The 18,146-nt window shown below is 38.1% G+C and overlaps 2 protein-coding genes across 2 annotated transcripts in view; both read right to left on the bottom strand.

The window, feature by feature from the left end:
• Window positions 1-481: 481 nt before the first annotated feature.
• On the bottom strand, window positions 482-6,466 carry LOC127977147 (zinc transporter 10-like). The gene is made up of 3 exons (XM_052581851.1): window positions 6,257-6,466; window positions 2,599-3,243; window positions 482-1,641 (listed from the first exon to the last, which is right to left on the bottom strand). Exons 2-3 carry the CDS (start codon window positions 3,236-3,238, stop codon window positions 1,007-1,009), a joined length of 1,275 nt encoding a protein of 424 aa, XP_052437811.1. The 5' UTR covers window positions 3,239-3,243; window positions 6,257-6,466; the 3' UTR covers window positions 482-1,006.
• An 839-nt stretch (window positions 6,467-7,305) lies between these two features.
• The window catches only part of LOC127977234 (protein phosphatase 1 regulatory subunit 37-like), a 38,941-nt gene continuing 28,100 nt past the window's right edge, over window positions 7,306-18,146 (bottom strand). The window contains exons 5-13 of the mRNA XM_052581971.1: window positions 16,688-16,807; window positions 16,463-16,613; window positions 15,486-15,641; window positions 15,265-15,377; window positions 13,960-14,101; window positions 13,682-13,848; window positions 11,316-12,561; window positions 8,986-9,087; window positions 7,306-8,893 (exon numbers count right to left, since the gene is read on the bottom strand). Coding sequence (XP_052437931.1) covers window positions 8,999-9,087; window positions 11,316-12,561; window positions 13,682-13,848; window positions 13,960-14,101; window positions 15,265-15,377; window positions 15,486-15,641; window positions 16,463-16,613; window positions 16,688-16,807 — 2,184 coding nt within the window. The 3' untranslated portion in view covers window positions 7,306-8,893; window positions 8,986-8,998. The remainder of the gene's footprint in view (window positions 8,894-8,985; window positions 9,088-11,315; window positions 12,562-13,681; window positions 13,849-13,959; window positions 14,102-15,264; window positions 15,378-15,485; window positions 15,642-16,462; window positions 16,614-16,687; window positions 16,808-18,146) is intronic.

Raw genomic sequence — 18,146 nt, forward strand, 5'->3', positions numbered from 1 at the left:
TATTTGTATGATGGGTTATATTTCTGACTGAAAGTCTTGTTACATGTGAATGGAACCAAGCGCAAGATCCTCCTCTATTCATTTTTGCGGTTTAAAAATTATTTAATGAAATAGGTATTAATTTGCATACATTTCTTGTACAAAAATCTAAACACTGAGTTAAGTCGGTTTTAAAATTTGTATTTATTTACTGACATCAATTTTGAGAATGTCATTTATTTTCACTCTATAATTCAGGACATACAGCCGGAAAACAATATATTATCACAATTGGGGGGTCTACAAATGTCAGTGTAGGAGAAAATCACTTTGAGAAAACAGCTTTTAAAACATTTATTGTAATGGACATCTATTGACAAAATATATATATATATATATATATATATATATATATATATATATATATATATATATATATATATATATATATATATATATATATATATATATATATGGGAAAAAAATATATATTCTGGATGTTTTCTTTCCACTGGTCTGAAAAGAAAAGAAAAAAAACTCAAACTTGACAAGTGCATGAAAAAGCAAGAGGCCCTTAAAAGCCTAAATAATCTGATCTGACCCTGAAGCACAAGTCATTAGTAGCACATATATTTGTAGCAATAGCCAATGATACAAATGATCCATTTTTCTTTTATGTTAAAAATCATAAGGACATTATGTATAGATCATGTTCCATAAAGATTTGCTGTAAATTTCCTACCGTAAATATAGTTTTTGATTAGTAGTATGCATTGCTGAAGACTTAATTTAAACAACTTTAAAGATGATTTTCTTGCTCCCTCAGATTCCAGATTTTTTTTTTTTTTTTTTAGTTGCATCTCAGCCAAATATTGTCCGATTATAATAAATCATGCATCAATGGAAAGATCTTTTCATGAATTTATCTCGATGAAAAAAATAAAATAAATTGACCCTTAAGACTGGTTTGTGATCAAGGGTCACAAATCAACTCGTGGAAGATGGGCATCCCATGAGCCTTTGATCATCACAGGTACGTGCTCTGAATAACCACATCTGTGATCTGATCACCACTGCCCGGCGCTGGAGAGCAGGACTCCTCCTGTTCCTCTCGAGGGGAGCAGCAGAGCTTGTCCACACACTCCTGACCACAGCGCAGACTGCAGGCTGTGGCGGCGCTCCGGCTGAGCTCCGGCTGCACGGTGCAGTGTTTGATGCCGAAAGCGTTCAGCGCTGCTGTGATCCTCTCCATCACATCTGTGCACTGCGCTGCGTTCAGCTCGGCCGGACAGTGCACGTGCAGCGTGGCCACCAGCAGCGCCTCGGACAGCTGCCACACGTGCAGCTCGTGGACAGACAGCACACCTGGGACTCGTGTGATCCTCCGCCGCACCTGAGCCACGGACACATGCAGCGGCGTCGCCTGCAGCACCAGCAGCCCACAGCGCCACAGCCTCGGCAGAGCCACGGTCAACAACACCAGCACACACACCGAGGACAACCCAGCGTCCAGATACACCAGCAGATGACAGTCGGAGTGAGGCCGATGACAGTGTGCTGCAGACAGCAGGAGAACCAGACCGTTACACAGAACCAGCACTGAACCCAGAAGATCCTGGACCACGGCGATGGAGCCCATGAGTTCATGAGCACACCGGGAAACTGACGGGTTAAAAACCAGCAAATTATATATATATTGTGACATGTTGAAATTAAGCAATCATATGGACATCTCTGTAGACACACACACACACACACAAGACATGTGGTTCTTCAGCGGTTCTTTATGATAGTACTTATAGCATTGCTAAGTGGTTCTTTGGTTCACGATCATTACTGTTAGTGTTATCTGTATGCACCGGAGGTCTGACAGTAATGCAATTTGGATTCTCTATGTATGTACTGTACATGTGGAAGAATTGACAAAGCAGACTTGACTTAATTAAGTGCTATAGCAACTATGAAGAACCTGTAATGGCTATATAGCACCATCTTTAAAGATATAGGAGCTATGTAGCACTCAAAGTGGTTCCTCTGTATGATTATGAGCCAAAGAACCACTTTTAGTGCTATTTTGCAAAATATATTACTAGTCAAAAGTTTGAAATTATTGTATTTTATTTTTTTATTGCTTTTGATAGAAGTTTCTTCTGATCATTAATGCTGCATTTTTAAATAAAAAAAATAGTTATAATAGTAAGACTGTGAAATATTATCATCAGCTGTTTTCTCTTATGAACTGTAATTTATCTCTGTGTATTTTCAGCATCATTCCTCCAGTCTTCAGTGTCACATGATCTTCAGAAAGCATCGTAATATGATTATTATCAATGTTGAAAATAATTATGCTGCACATTATGTAAATTTTATTCAGCGATGATGCACCAAATTGATCAAAAGTCACAGTAAAGACACGTATAATGCACAAACTGTTTCCAACATTGATAATAATCAGAAATGTTTTTGAGCATTAAATCATCATATTTCCATGATTTCTGAAGATCATGTGACACTGGAGACTGGAGGAATGATGCTGAAAATACAGCGGAGCATCACAGATTCACACATTTTACTAATATGCATGTAGATCTGTATGGTCTTAAATGAACTTGCGGTCACCGGTGGGTTCAGTGCAGGCGGAGCGACGCGGTTCTTCTGGAAGTGGCTCTGAATGCTGAATGATTCCCTGAGCACTTCCACAGATACAAGGACTGGACTGAACTGGATCAGAGATGCTGGACTTTGGTGACTCTGCTCCTTCTGGATCCAGATCACTAGAGGCTTCAGGGTTAAATGTAGAATGGGTGTCGTTTCGCACCAGACTCTTGCTGATCCCATCAGCAGCTCCATCAGTCCCTCTGCTGCAGGCCAACACAAGGACATTGAATATCAGACTAGTTCCTCCAACCACAGTGGACAGGAGCGGGTGTTGAACGGGTTCAGGCTGGACGAGATGTGTGAGGATCTCCAGACTGATGGAGACACACTGAGAGGCCAAGAGCAGAGCTGAGAGCAGGACGCCGAAGGGTTTGAGACGCATCCTTCTGTAGTCCTCCACACAGAGAGAGCCCGGAGCTCCAGGAGCACAGACGTCTGGACGGGATGATAGAGCCAGATGTATGGAAACATAGAGCGTGTGGAAGCTGTCCACCGCGATGAGGAGAGATCTGCAAATCTGGCCGACTACAATCTCAAACACGAGGAAGCCCAAGGCAAAGACCAGCAGGAACATGTAGAAAGAGCTGGATATCCTCACCATCACACCTGCACAATAACAAGCAAGGATCGATTTAAAGACACCGTTTAATCCAGGAATGTACGAAAACTTTATGCACTGGTGGACGCTTTTTTGACACTGTATTTTGAGAAGATTGTGAAATGTAAAATGTAAAGAAAATGTCATAAGTGTGAGATTTAAACTTATCAGAATTCAGAGAGAGAGAGAGAGAGATAAAAAAAGGCAGAATTGTGAGAGGAATTCTGCAAAGAAAAGACTGCAAAATGTAAAAAAAAAATAATTAAAAAGGAAAAACTCAAAATTACAAGATGTAAATTTTAAATTCCAAAATACAAGCAAACAAACAAACAAAAAATATATAGGGTGAATACTGGTAAAGTGGGACAGTTAAGCTAAATAATTTATATCTTTACATGGATATGTTTTTTTTTAACTAAAAATCAACACTGAGCTCATCAGTAACAATTATGTGATAAAAATTAAATAAAAATTCTGTGTCTATGACATCACTTCCGGGGTGTGGCACATCATATTCAACAACCTCGCAGTGAACTGTGATGGTAAGTAAAATGACATAGCATTCAGGGGTAAATAATGTTAAGGTTATAAAAATAAAACAACTCATGGATCATTTATAATTGTTACATATTTTGTTATAGGAAGTAATGGTGAATCAGAATTTTTAAAAATCACATTCATATTAATCTTCTTGGGTTTTTTTTATGCGACTTTGACACTGTCCCAGTTTGCCAATAGCATATTGTTAAATTGGGACAGGGTATTACTGGAAAACTGGTACAGCCATTCAAGTCATTCTAATGGAGGAATTGAGTTACCTTTTTATATGTCCCTCATACATTTAGTTAGTTAGCTAGATATTTCAACAAAGACTGACTTAAACTACGCCAGCTCTCAAGCCTTCACCGTGAGACACACGCAATTAACACTTTTCACACGCTATCACGCCACACATCCATTTTCTCACGCACAGAATAATCGCAAAGCAAAGAGGACACGGAGACCGACAGACTAGACAGAGCGGGTTACTTAAGATATAAAAAAATCTCAGCTCTCTCTGTTAATGAAGGTTATTATTTTATTTTTTTAAATTTGTATGAAATAAATTTAACCCAATATAAAATTGGAGGGCAGGCGAGGGAGGGGGTTGGTTGAATTTGCTGTACCTGCACCCCTTCTTAAAAAAAGTGATGTTTATATTATTGTTGTTGTTGTTTATATTGTTATGGTGTATTTAATTTATAAGGCCTACACTTGAATAACAACTGAATGTGTTTTAAGTGTCCCAGTTTGACAGTAGCGCCTTGAAAAGTGTGGTTTGGGGTCATTGTGTGTTTGAGGAAGAGTCATCCATTCGGTGTTTAATTTTTCTTTCTTTTTTATTGTCTATAGTATAGTAGAGCACCTAAGCTATTTAGAATAGTATCATATGAGCGGCTAAGACATTTGGATCATAATAAAAAAGTATGCAGAATATAAATTATCAGAAAGTGTCCCACTTTACCACTATTCACCCTATAAATTGTTATTTAGATGTTAGGAAATGGATGTTAGGAAGGGGGAAAAAACTGCAAGATATAAACTCAGAATTAAAAAAAATACAAAATTGACAGAATTCTAAAAAGCAATTCACAATAATGAGAAAATAAAAAATTACTAGATGTAAACTCAGAATAAAAAATAAAAAAATAAATAAAGCCAGAATTTAAACTGAAAATGCATAGAAAAAAACATTTATAACATATAATCTCAGAGTTCAGAGATTAAAAAAAGGCCTGCAATATGAAAATTCCCAAAAAGCAAACAGATGTAAACTCAGAATAAAAAAATAAATAAAATACATAAAAACTCAAATGTGATATGAACTCGCAATTATGAAGAAACCGTCAACTGCAAGAGAAAAAGTTGCAATTACTTTCGTATTACAATGTAAAAAATTGGGGGTTCTTTTTTTTTTTTTTTTTTTGCATATGCATCAGACTGATTAGATAGTGATTAATTCAGGAATCTGATTCTAAACAAATGATTAAAACACACATGACTTGATTATGAAATGTTTTCGGTGAACATGACTCATCTGTATACGCTGATCTCCACCCTCACACAAGGATTAAACCTCTCTGATTCAATCACATGTGCACTGGTTTCCTCACATTACAGTGATGGTTTCTCTGCTGTTTGCTGTAGACTAACACTGAGTGGAGCTGAATACTAAGTGTCAGAGATGGACTCGGTTGCCATGAGCTCGATCAGGACTTCAGCACATTCAGACTGTACGAATCCACACATATCTCTGTCTGAGACACTCTGACCTGAACTACAGTAAAAGCCCAGGACTGGAGAAAACACACAGCTTTCATGATGAAGTGCTCGAGCCTGGACTGGATGGAGAGACAGTGAAGACTTCACACTGATTAAACAGCTACATTAATTATGACTTATTATGTGCTTAACAGATCCACAGGTTCACATACACCAACGATTTCATTGTGGCTTTATCTTTATGACAATTAAACACTTGCTTAATTGCCCTAACATTTGCTATCTATCTATCTATCTATCTATCTATCTATCTATCTATCTATGGTTCAAAAAGTACTTGACAACTAAGTATTTTAATATAATGGTTGTTAAAGTTATGCAAAAAGGAAGAACAACTTATTTTTCAACTATGTAAACAACAACAACAAAAACCTCAGAATTCTGAGGAGGAAAAAAGTCAAAACTGGGATATGATTAAAAAACAAACAAACACATTCAGGTGTTATCGTTTTGAATCAGCCTGATCAATCTTCAAATGAACAAACACGTTATTATTATGGGATATAAAGTAAACAAACTAAAGTAAAGTAAACATAATTCTGAGGAAAAAAAGTAAAAACGTGGATATGTAAACTTGGAATTCTGAGGGAGAAGTCATATTATATTTTAGTTATATTGCATTCAGAATAACACTATATTGTAAAAACGCAAAATTTCTCAAAAAGTCAGACTGGAGTATTAATCAAGATCAACATGTACCTGTTTAAGATCCTGCGCGCTCCAGAGAGTCTTCAGAGTCCAGAGTGGAAGAGCGCGCGCTCGCTCTGTAAGCGCGGTCACGTGAGGAAGCAGAAGCGGCTCGCTCACATTCACAGAAAAAAACTGAACTCTCTGCGTCTGAGGGAATCCTCCTCACACAGCTCTGACAGAGAACTCGAGGCAGAAAACTAACACGTCACATCCAGTCTGACAAGAGAGTGGCTCTTAAAAGCACTGAACTACCAGCAGACCACACGCTTCAGATTTAACATTTACCCGCTGTTGATCAGTAATTGTGGGAAATGACTAATACTCTGATCTTAATGACTAACAGGAATCAGTGTGCAAGTTGCTGCTTTGATCAACACAAGTGGATGACAACCTTTCAGGACTTTAAAAGAACAGAGGATGAAGAAAACGTTAGGAACAACAGCATACAACTACACTGAAATAATAATAAAAATAATAATAATAATAATTAGTATTTTTTTTCTGAAACGAAATTTCTATTCAATTTCACAATTAATTACAAAGTGATAAGCAATATTTTACTTTTTTAACACTCGATTAAGCGCCAATTCTCACTATTAAATAGCATGCATATTACTATCATATTAGCGGTTTATACTTAAAAAGCATTTATTTCATGCATGATCATATATTAGGTCCCCATACCTAAACTTAATAACTACCTAACTATTAATATTTTTAAATAACATTTTCTTGAGAAACATAGTCCAATAATCTATTTTATACACAGCTTTGATTTAATTATTAAATTATGTTGGAGGGAAACATAGGAACAACGCTGCAATTGCTACTAAATTTCACAAATAATTACAAAGAGACTGCAAGAAACACTGAAATGCATTATTAAGCATCTTAGATAACTGCTATAAAGATGCAATAACTATAAAGTCTACTGCATTCAAGCTAAAAATGGCTTCATCCACTCACACTTTTTACTTTTAAATAATTACTTCATATATCAAAACCAATGTCAAACAGGTGCAATTAGGAAAGGTGTTTTATAAAAACCACACGTGCTGTTTTTGTCATTACATGCATTTATTTGAGAGGGAAAAGCCGTACACATCTCTTTGTTTTTACCAGTACAGTTGGATTAATTTAACAGGTAATTTTAAAAATGACTAAAAATAAAGCATTACAAACATCGGGTTGGGGAGCAGCACAGAAGTGTTGATTTCAAGGTCAAAGACGATCTGGATGTAGATGCAAAGCTTCTCTGAAGCCTGGCAGAGAGACGTCAGAGTCGACATCAACCAGACGTTAAAGAGAGAGAGAAAGAGAGAGAGAGAGACTGAAAAGCACCAACCACAGAAGCCTGGAATGGTGGAAAGTACTACACTGATCAGCTCAAGATCTCACAAGCTTCTCGTTTGCCCTAGAATCACACGTTAGTCTGACGATGGCGACGTCTCTCGAGGTAAAGTGTCGTCTCTAGTGTCTCCAGCGGCAGCAGCTTCACACAAGCGTAGTGTTTTCTTCATGATGTCTTGTGCTCCGGCACTCCTACTGCCTTCATTTCTTGCCCCGTTTATATCATATACTCTCCCAGAGCTCCAGCCCTATTTATATAAATCAATACCTTTCCCAACCCCCCACCAATCAAAATAGGAAAACTTTAAACTTAATATTTGCTCTTTATAGAATATGAAAATATACACCACCAAAGGGGGAAAATCCCACAAAAAGGGTTAGCTTTAAAAAAAAAAAAAAAAAAAAAAAGGAGGGGGAAATGAAGAGGAAAATAATAATAAAATAAAATCACACAACAGACTCGGGTTGTTTAAAATAAATACAAACTGATTCAGCCAAGCAGCCAGAATAAAGAGCTGAAAAAAGGTTTAAAGGCAAACGTGTCTTGTCCTGTCTTCGGATGGGTACGTACGGAGACGCACAGGGATTTACCGATGGAAGACAGAATGAGTGTTTGAGATAGTAAAAGAGCGTGAAAAGCGTACAGCTTCGTTCAGATGTCCGAATCATTCAGATGACTCGCTAAATTGTTCCACACGTTCCTGCAGGTTTCGGAGGCTGGTTGATGAAGGGAACCTGGTGAGATCTGAGATCAGAAGTGAGTGTTTTGACCGATTCCTGAGCAGCAGAAACCAACGGAAAGCAGATCTCAAGTCTTTTTTTGTGTTAACGAGACTTTAATAACAACAAGCACACACACAGAGACACGCAATGACGCTCTCATCAAACAGTGTGACCGTATCGCAAAGCCAAAACCAATGAAATGTCTTCGCGTGTTTCAGCCGGTCAGTCTCTGTGCTGCATTACAGCCTCCAGTCCACCAGGGGGCAGTCGACAGCGTGACGGGGAGGAACAGAAGAAGGTCGCCGGTTAGCAAGTGTGTGTGTGTTTCTCTGCTTGTGCGTCTTTGGTAACTGTGCGAACGTATAACTTTACGGCAAATGTTTAAATCGCAGAAGAGATTTTCCTAATTTCAATCAAAGTTGGACACTGGAGGGAAGGGGAGTCCTCTGTGTTCTGATGCAACGATTGGAAAATTAGTGGAAAAGACATGAAAAAGAGACCCGAGGAATATGAGCGAATGCCATGTTGCCAAGAACAAACCGGCCCTTCTGATTCTCTCTGCATGTGTGGATCCTGAGAACAGACAAAGACGGGTTAAGGGTTAATTTTACCTGACTTATAATTCCAGGTATTCCTTCAGAAACATGGGAATTTCCTTGCATTACCTTGGTTACAGCATTATGGTGCATCTCTGCTGGTGTCCAGACTGGCATCAAGGAGAAGCTCCTCTAAATCCTGCCCACAGCTCAGCTCTGCGGTCACGCTCACTGACACACACACACACACACACACACACACACCGAATCATTCACTGCATGCTCAAAATCACTATAATATCACATGTGTCGTTGTGCTTTCATTATATTCATAAATTCTTGCTCACAGCTTAGTCCAATACGACTAAACGATGCAAAAGCATCAATATTTGAGCTTAGCATGTGATACGATGAAACAAACAAATACTACAAGGTAAACACTTGTTCAAACCAACAAAAATGTTCAGCAGAGAGATTTAAATTAGTTAATTTCACGGTGTGTCTAATAATAGCCTTGGCGTGAACAGGCATTAATAGCAAAAAAACTTCTTTCTATTTAATCGTCTTCACAAGCTGCACGCAAAAAAACGTACAATGTGACCAGCATAGTCTGATTCACAAGACAATTACTGTTATGAGTATGTATTTCTTCATTATTAACCCCCAAAGAATCACAAATTATAATACATAATATAATAATATATGATATATAGAAAATGAGCCAGTTTATTCTTGATTCACTATTCATGACTCATAAATTCAGATGTTATCGGTTTGAATCGGTGTGATGAATCTTCAAATGAATGAACTCTGAACTTTTACGAATAAGCATGACTCACTATATAAATATACAGAAACTGGACCGGTGTTTTTCATGAATTACTCCGAAAGACTAATACATTTCGGTTTGATGAATCTTTACCTAAATCAGCATTTCTGAATAAAAATGATTCAAACAATGCCCTGCATGATATCAGTCTCAATATTAAATGTGTAGTTAAATATAAAACATTGCAATACTGATTCATTTTCTATTTTTGAATAATCGCATTATGGAGCTAGTTCATGAATCACTCAGAAAGACTCAAAAATTCATGGTATTATCGGTTTGAATCCGCCTGATGAACAAACATGTTATTATTATGGCATAGCATTGTACATTACTTGTCACGGACAAACATTGTTGCTTTTATTGCCATATATACTGTATTCTATATACAGTCGAATGGGAAGTGTTTGTATCTACTGTCTACAATAACATACACACAATGAATATCGGCTGATATATCAAAATCAGACTTTTTTTTACTCCCTAATATCGGTTTCGGCCCCAAAAACCTGTATCGGTCAGGCTCTAATTTATACAGTCAAACATGCAATTTTATTTTACATTTGATTACTTTATTCAATCCCTGTACCTAAAACGAGTGTTAGACCTACATAAAAACCCTGATTATTTTATTAGTATATTTGCTTTATTGTATTAATTTGTGCTTTTGCTTGTAATTAGACAATTTGTTCTTATTTTCTTTATTTCTATTTAACAATATAGTAATTCCCCTGAACATAACACATCTGAACCGTACCAAAACGGTGACTGCAGAACCGTGACAAACAAACCGTTACACCCCCACACATATAAAGATGCTCCTGTACTTAGAAGTATATCTCCAGCACGTGCGTTCAGATCAGGGTTGCCAGGTTTTCACAACAAATCCTGCCAAGTTGCTTGTTAAAACTAGTCCAAAAGTAGTCCAATCGCATTTCCGGGAGGTTCCCCAATAAAAATTGCTTCCCGAGGTTAAAATATACATTTTTTGGAAGGGTTTCCCTGGTAAAACACACATTTTAGGGGCTAAATATCACGTTATTGGTATTGGGGTTGCTTCAAACCACGGACATGAAAAACAACCGCAGACTTGGCAACACTGGTTCAGGTGGAGCGGCAGTTACTACACAGAGCCGTAGTCTACCGACAACTAACACAAAATAGTTTTCAAAATCGACAAAGAATCGCCTGCGATTTTAACATCGATTTTGTGTAGACTGTCAGTGAATTACGGCTTGGTGTAGTAAATGCCAACCGGTGTTGCCAAGTCTGTGGTTGTTTTTCATGTCCGCGGGTGCGAATTTTACAAAGGCAACCCTGCTAAAAAACTTATATTTTAACCCCGGGTAGCAATTTTTTATCGCGGAACCTTCTGGAAGCGCGGTGGACTAGTTTTGGACTAGTTTTGAGAAGCAACTGGGCAATATTTGTTGTGAAAATCTGGCAACTCTGATCTGAACGCATGTGCTGGAGATATACTTCTTATTACAGGAGCGTCTTTACTGATGAGATTTGCATGAAAATCGCATTCGATTTTTTGCACAGCCCTAGTATACATTGGTATAAAGAGTAAATGTAAATGTAATTGAATCCGATATTGTGGAAGATGAGGTGGCCCAGTGTAACTCACCATGCTCCATAATGCAGCTGGCTGGTTTGGGTCCCTCGGGTTCGAGCAGGTGAAAGGCAAACTCTGGCTTGAGCCCGTTGGGCAGCGCTGTTCCCATACTCCCAGCCGGATGACCTTCAGCTTCTTCTGTGGAGATCTGGTCAGGAGATCCCGCCCGGGCACAGTCGTCCTCATCGAGGGGTTCGTGAGTGGCCTGTTGCTGCTCACTTGACTGCACTCGTTCTCCTCCGTTAGCACCTGGATGAACTTCCCCCAGCTGTTCTGGACATGGTGCGACCTTTGGCTTTAGCGTCTCGGGATCTCGGGATTGTCCTGAAACTGATGGCTGTGTGTCCCGTTTCTGCTCCGTGTGAGAACACGTCTCGCTTACATTGTGCGATGTTTCTATGTTTGTATCTACAATCAAGTGATCGGCAAGGATGGCGTCCTTCTGGCTTTCAGACGGCGTAGAAGGTTCCTGTGCCATTCCTGTTGGTGAAGACTCCTTCGTATTCTCCTGCTCATCATGTGAAGACACGTTGAGCGGTTGAACAGGTGCTGGTGTTGTTTCTGCATGTGATGTTAACGTGCTGAGCTCAGATGCTTTTTGGTTTGATGGTGCATCTAAAGGTGCTTTGATATCAGTTTGTGTGGGAGTTTGGCTCTCTGCCGCCCTCTCGCTGACGCCTTTCCCAAATGCATTCATCTGTTGCTGCTCCGGAGGGCTTTCCACACGGGTTACCATAAAGATTTTGCGTCCTCTGCCAGGGCTAGACACTGAAATGCAGCGTCCAGGAGATGCTGGGGATCCGGAGACAGGGCTGGCTTCGGTCACTGTAATTCTCGCTGGAGATCCTGGTGGAGGAGGCGTCGAGGCCACGGCCGTACAGGCGTTTATTGCAGGAATCTCTATGGGAGGTGTGGTGTTTGCAGAAGCTTTCGGCTCCTCCACTGCGTCCTCATCCTCGGTGTCAGAGTCCGAGTCGTCTTGTAGGGTCGGTTTTTGATCTTTGACCTCTTCGCTGTCAAATACACTGCCCTCATCGTTTGCGTCTCCCTGATCTGTGGGGTTTTCTTCCTCGATTTTCTCAGCAGACGCATCTTCATCCTCTTGAGTTTGGTCCTCAGTGGCGATCTCGGCCATTGAAACCGACAGCCTCATCTTCTGCTCCGTCTCCTCCTTCTCTTTGGCCAGGATGAAGTTCCTCTTGCAGCCGTTCTGAATGTCTGCCAGCAGGGCGCGCTGTGTCTCAATGAAACTCTTCACCTGTAAGACAAACACAGATAGCGTGCAGTTATGCAATGAAAAGTTCATGCATGTAATGAACAGTGAGGCATATAATTAAGTCTAGTTAATGAAACAAATGTATCCAATCTATTGCATATATATATATATATATATATATATATATATATATATATATATATATATATATATATATATATATATATATATATATATATATATATATATATATATATATGTATACAGTATGGATTAAAAAGTTTGGGGAGACTTTTAAATGTTTTTGTGCTCACCAAGGCTGCATTTATTTGCTCAAAAATACAGAAATGTTATTACAATTTAAAAATAGATGCGAATATATAGCAAACTGTAATTTATTTCTGTGATGCACAGCTGTATTTTCAGCATCATCCAGTCTTAAGTGTCACATGATCTTCAGAAATCATTCTAATATGAGGATCTGCTGCTCAAGAAACATTTCTGATCATCATCAATGTTGAACACAGTTTCATATGTTTGTGGAAACAGTGATACATTTCATTTTTCAGTATTCTTTGATGAACAGAAAGATCAAAAGAACAGCATTTATTTGAAATAGAAATCTTTTGTAACATTATAAATGACATTACTGTCATATTTGATAAATGTAATGTGTTCTCGCTGAGTAAGTCTTTATTAATTTAGTTTTTTAATACTTACTGACCCCAATCATTTGAATGGTAGTGTAATGTCCTGCTTTTAAAGTAGAACTGACTCTATTGACTAATATAAAATCAGTAAATATTATATACTAATATATAACTTTTAATTTAAATATATTTACATCGATATAACATCATACTGTAATAAACAGCAATATTTACATTTATTTAAATATATAAAGAAGGCTACAAGAAGACTTCAATGAGCATTCATGATTTATAAAGAGTCTTAAACTCCATTAAAATGGTCTTATATGACCTTACACTTTTAATGAACATTGTATGCTGTAAGATAAAAAAAAAAAGGATCAGGAAACGAATCTAATGATAATGGAAAGTAACGTCCGAATAAACCCACGTTGTGACATGTTAAGAGTTACAGTAGCAGAATAAATGTAAACACATGCAGGGAAATCCTTTCCCATGTAACAAGCGCTCACCGTCTCTTTCTTGGGCTCTCGGTCCAGGTCGAGTCGGAGCAGCGATGTGTTGACTTTAAATGCGAGCGTGAGAGCCATGAGGCCTCCGGTCTTGATCTCATTCTCACGCATGTCCAGCCGGAGGATCCTCGGACTCTCAGCGATGAACTCAGCGATAGCCACCGCTCCTATCACACATTCACACACGCTTATCACAAGCCCATCTCTAAACTTTGCATTAGAAGAAACTAACTCATTATTTACATGACAGTAGCTTCACACTTCGTCCCCGATCTCACCTTCACAGGAGAGTTTGGTGGAGGCCAGACCCAGCCGGAGGATGGAGCGGTTCGCTATGAGTCCGTCTTTTAGTTTGTGCACTCCTTCGTTCCCCACTGCGTTATGACCGAGGTTCAGCGTTTCCAAACTCTGAGTGAAAGGCTACAGCAACAGAGAGCACACGAGACGGATCGGTAAACGCAGAGAGAGGTGGAAGACACTGAAAGTGGATTAACTCTGCAGTGAGAGATTTTCATGATACAAGCGAAGACCAGCACGGACTGCAGTGCATTAAACACAAGGCTGTGAGAATGTATGTGTGTGTGTGTTTTGTCCTTAATTAACAAGACGACGGCAGGACACACGTAAACCTGAGCGTTGCATGGTCAGCAGCTGGCAGACATGCACAGTATTAATGAGCATCTGAGTGAACGAGCTGAGCTCATCTCGTGTGTTTGGGCTGGATGTGCTCCATTATGGGTCATTATACCATGAGGCTAAAGAGAATAGTCTTTTGTTCACTACGGTCTTTTGGAAGAAGACTCTTAAGCTCATCAAGGCTGCATTCTTTTATTTAAAAGCAGTAATACTGTGAAATATTATTTCAATTTAAAACAGCTGTTTTCTGTGTGAATCTCTGTTAAAGTGTAATTTATTTCTGTGATGCTCCGCTGTATTTTCAGCATCATTCCTCCAGTCTTCAGTGTCACATGATCTTCAGAAATCATGAAAATATGATGGTTTACTGCTCGAGAAACATTTCTGATTATTATCAGTGTTGGAAACAGCTGTGATGCACAATATTTTTTGTGGAAACTGAAATATTGTAATACTTTTATTCAGTTAATACTTTTATCCAACATGGATACAAATAAATAAATTGATCAAATGTGAACATAAATATTTATAATGTTACAAAATATTTCTATTTCAAGTTTAACTTCGAGTTTTAACACCTGCTCAAGTGTTAATTTTTACAATAAAAGATAATAAGTCAAAATAATGCTAATTATGGACCAGAAATTAAATTTTCTTCTGCCCTGTAGGTTGATTTTTTATTTTTATTGGAGATATGTAGATGATATGTAGGTATATCTAACTTGCAGCACTATTTCCAACTATAAAGTCAACAAATATTTTCCATTTTCAGAAATGGTCTGTAAATAAGCAGAATAGTCAATTACTGGTTCATACAAATAACTCTGCAGAGTGAGTTTTGGCGATTTCGCTGTGTTCGTTGTGTTGCTCTTGGTTAGAATAAGCCCTGAAGATGTGTATTTTCTCATGGAAACGTTTGTGACACAGTTGTGTGTGTGTGTGTTTACCAAAGCGGCGGCCAGGTATCCCATGCCATTGTGTGTGAGCTGGTTGTTCCAGAGCACCAGAGTCACCAAACCCTTCCTCTGCTCCTTCAGACCCTCACATATATACGCCAACCCTGAGGAAACGAGCGGACGCAAACACAGAGAGTTAAACAACAAGCTACTGAAGCAGGAGACCAATCAGCGAGACACGGAGGACATCTGGAGAGAGGACGAGGTCAGACCTGAGTCCAGGATGTAATTGTTCCTCAGGTCCAGAATCTGGATGTTGTAGTTGAACTTCAGCAGGTTCCCCAACTGAGCCGAGTCCTGCAGACCGTTCAGCTTGTTTTCAGCCAAATACAGCTCTCTGAGGTTCATGTTCATCTTCAGTGCTGTGGCTGAACACATGTATGAAATAAACCGCTTTTAAACTGCGTCATTCACATTTCATTTTGAGAAAACTGTTAACATATATCCTATGATGCATGCATTTTTAAAGCCTCTAATATCTATTCTACAAAATCTACACATGCCTTTTGTTGTCCGATTAATATTTTTTTATGTTTTTTTATTTTTTTAATCAAGTAATGTCATTTCAAAATTAACAATTACTGGACTAAAGGTTTACTTGATTATCCATCATATATATAAACATTTATTTTTAATTAAATAAAGTCATAAATATGATCATCAGGCTTTTAATGGCATGTTAATTTGTTAATCTCTCAATCATTACTGTATTACATATGCATTTTATGTTTTGATCATTAAACTAAGCATTTAAATATATATATATCTTACTAAGACGTGTTTTTGGAAATATAGAATGATGATTGACATTTATATGTATAAAATCGTATTGATTTAAATTACAAGCATCATAATTTCATCATATATCTGCACCAAACTACATATTCCTGCTCAGTTTGAGTCTCTGAATAAATGACAAGTTTTTCCTCATATTCTCACTATATCAAACTATAAAAGCATAAAAAGCCTGATGCATGATACTCAACAGAAAAACTCTCATACAAGCTGCAAATGGACCTTTGTACAGTTATCGTAAAAGGCAGTTTACATGCTAAAAAGCACACACTATGACAGAAGCCCTTTGGTAGACAAACAGGTTTTTTTGTTTATCATGCAGGCCATTTAAAGCACTTAGAAACACTTTTTCAAATCTGATGATGTTTTATAGGGTTAATGTCCACAGTGTTACCCAGCAGCATGAGCGGTCGTCCTGAGAGGCCGGTGTTCTCCAGGTGCAGGACGGTCAGACTGCCACTGATCCGCAGCGCTCTGGCCACGAACGGAGCCGAATGGTCCAGCAGCGGGGAGTTACGGGCGTCCAGGTACTGCAGAGAGCTCGTCTGGACACACACACACACACATGAGGAGATCAGCTCGTCAGTAAAGTGTGAACGGAGCAGAACTCAAGCCTCACCTTCCTCATCATGTGTGCGGCGGCCTGCCAGCCGCGTGTGCCGATGTGCTTGTTGCTGGAGATGTTGAGATGAGTAGCGGATTCATAGTACTCGATCATATCGAACAAAGCAGACGCTCCCTGAGAGAGAGAAAGAAACAATGTTTATTCTGCACAGCATTTCAGAATTAATAGCAGTCTGTTTGTGTTTATTCAGCAGAAGGAGATCATGAAAGAGATGCAAAACAGCATCAAATGCAGACACATTGAGTTACCATAATAACAACCTGCTTCAGAAACTGATGAGGGGGGAAAATACATGTCTGTATGTTTTAATTGATTTATGATTTAATACCAAGTCAGCAGCAATGGCTGTACACATGGCAAAAACAATTCAATAGCATCATTAAAACCATTCAAGATCCTTTCAATATAATGATTATAATAATTTAATTTCATCTTTAAAAAAATTTATATACAAACTAAAATAACAATTTAAACTAAAAGAACAATAATAACAACTAAAATAGCTATATTAATTATACAGTTCTCAACCTTTGCTTCTTCATCAGCCGGTTCATTTCATACACATAAAATGTTTTATGTCATACTGTTAATTACTAAGATATATATATATATATATATATATATATATACACACACACACACACACACACACCCACACACAGTGTAACTAAAATTTATTTAGACACCTTTACATTATTTGTTATGGTTTAAATAAAACATGACAATAACTCAGTTAAACTGTCAGAAAAAATTAATCGTGTCTGGGAGTGACGGTGATCAAATATATATGCATCATGATTCATTTACCATGTACAAATTAGGCCTTTAATGTGATTTAAACTTTAAAAGTACATCAAAATATAAACAACACGTTGTTCAACACGGAAAGCTATAGAAACGTAGTAACCAAGTAATTTCACCAGATAATTATTACATATTGTGTACTTTGCAGGTGACACAGTGACAGGACAGATAGTCTATTCATTCCTGCAATTTGTTAATTCGTTCCTATGACTTATTAATTTGTGGCAAGTAAGTACATTTTATTTATAGAGCACATTTAAATCACAACACTGACCAAAGCAGGCACGTGCACAGGTAGGGCTCAACCTGTGCTGAGCACATGCCCTTTTTGCCCTTACACTCCAAAGTGCCCTTTTTTTGGTGGTGTTTTTTAAAAAAAAAATTATCAATGCTATTGGTCACCCTTTACATCTGTCTGTCATATTTAGCAAATGAAAGTTCTTAAAACGAGCTTGTGTAAATCTTATTCGATCCTCAAGCTGTCAGTAAGCTGATAACTCCGCCCCCTGAAGTTCCACATCAGCCGCACTGTAGACAACAGCTGAGCTGAACAAAGTTTTGCGAAGGGTAAATAAATATCTTGTTGTTTGAATAAGTACTACTAAACACTATGTCTTTAAAGGCTCGTATTTTATTTATTTGATGTCTG

Source organism: Carassius gibelio, chromosome B18 (genome assembly GCF_023724105.1).
Source record: "Carassius gibelio isolate Cgi1373 ecotype wild population from Czech Republic chromosome B18, carGib1.2-hapl.c, whole genome shotgun sequence".
Classification (NCBI taxonomy): Eukaryota; Metazoa; Chordata; class Actinopteri; order Cypriniformes; family Cyprinidae; genus Carassius; species Carassius gibelio.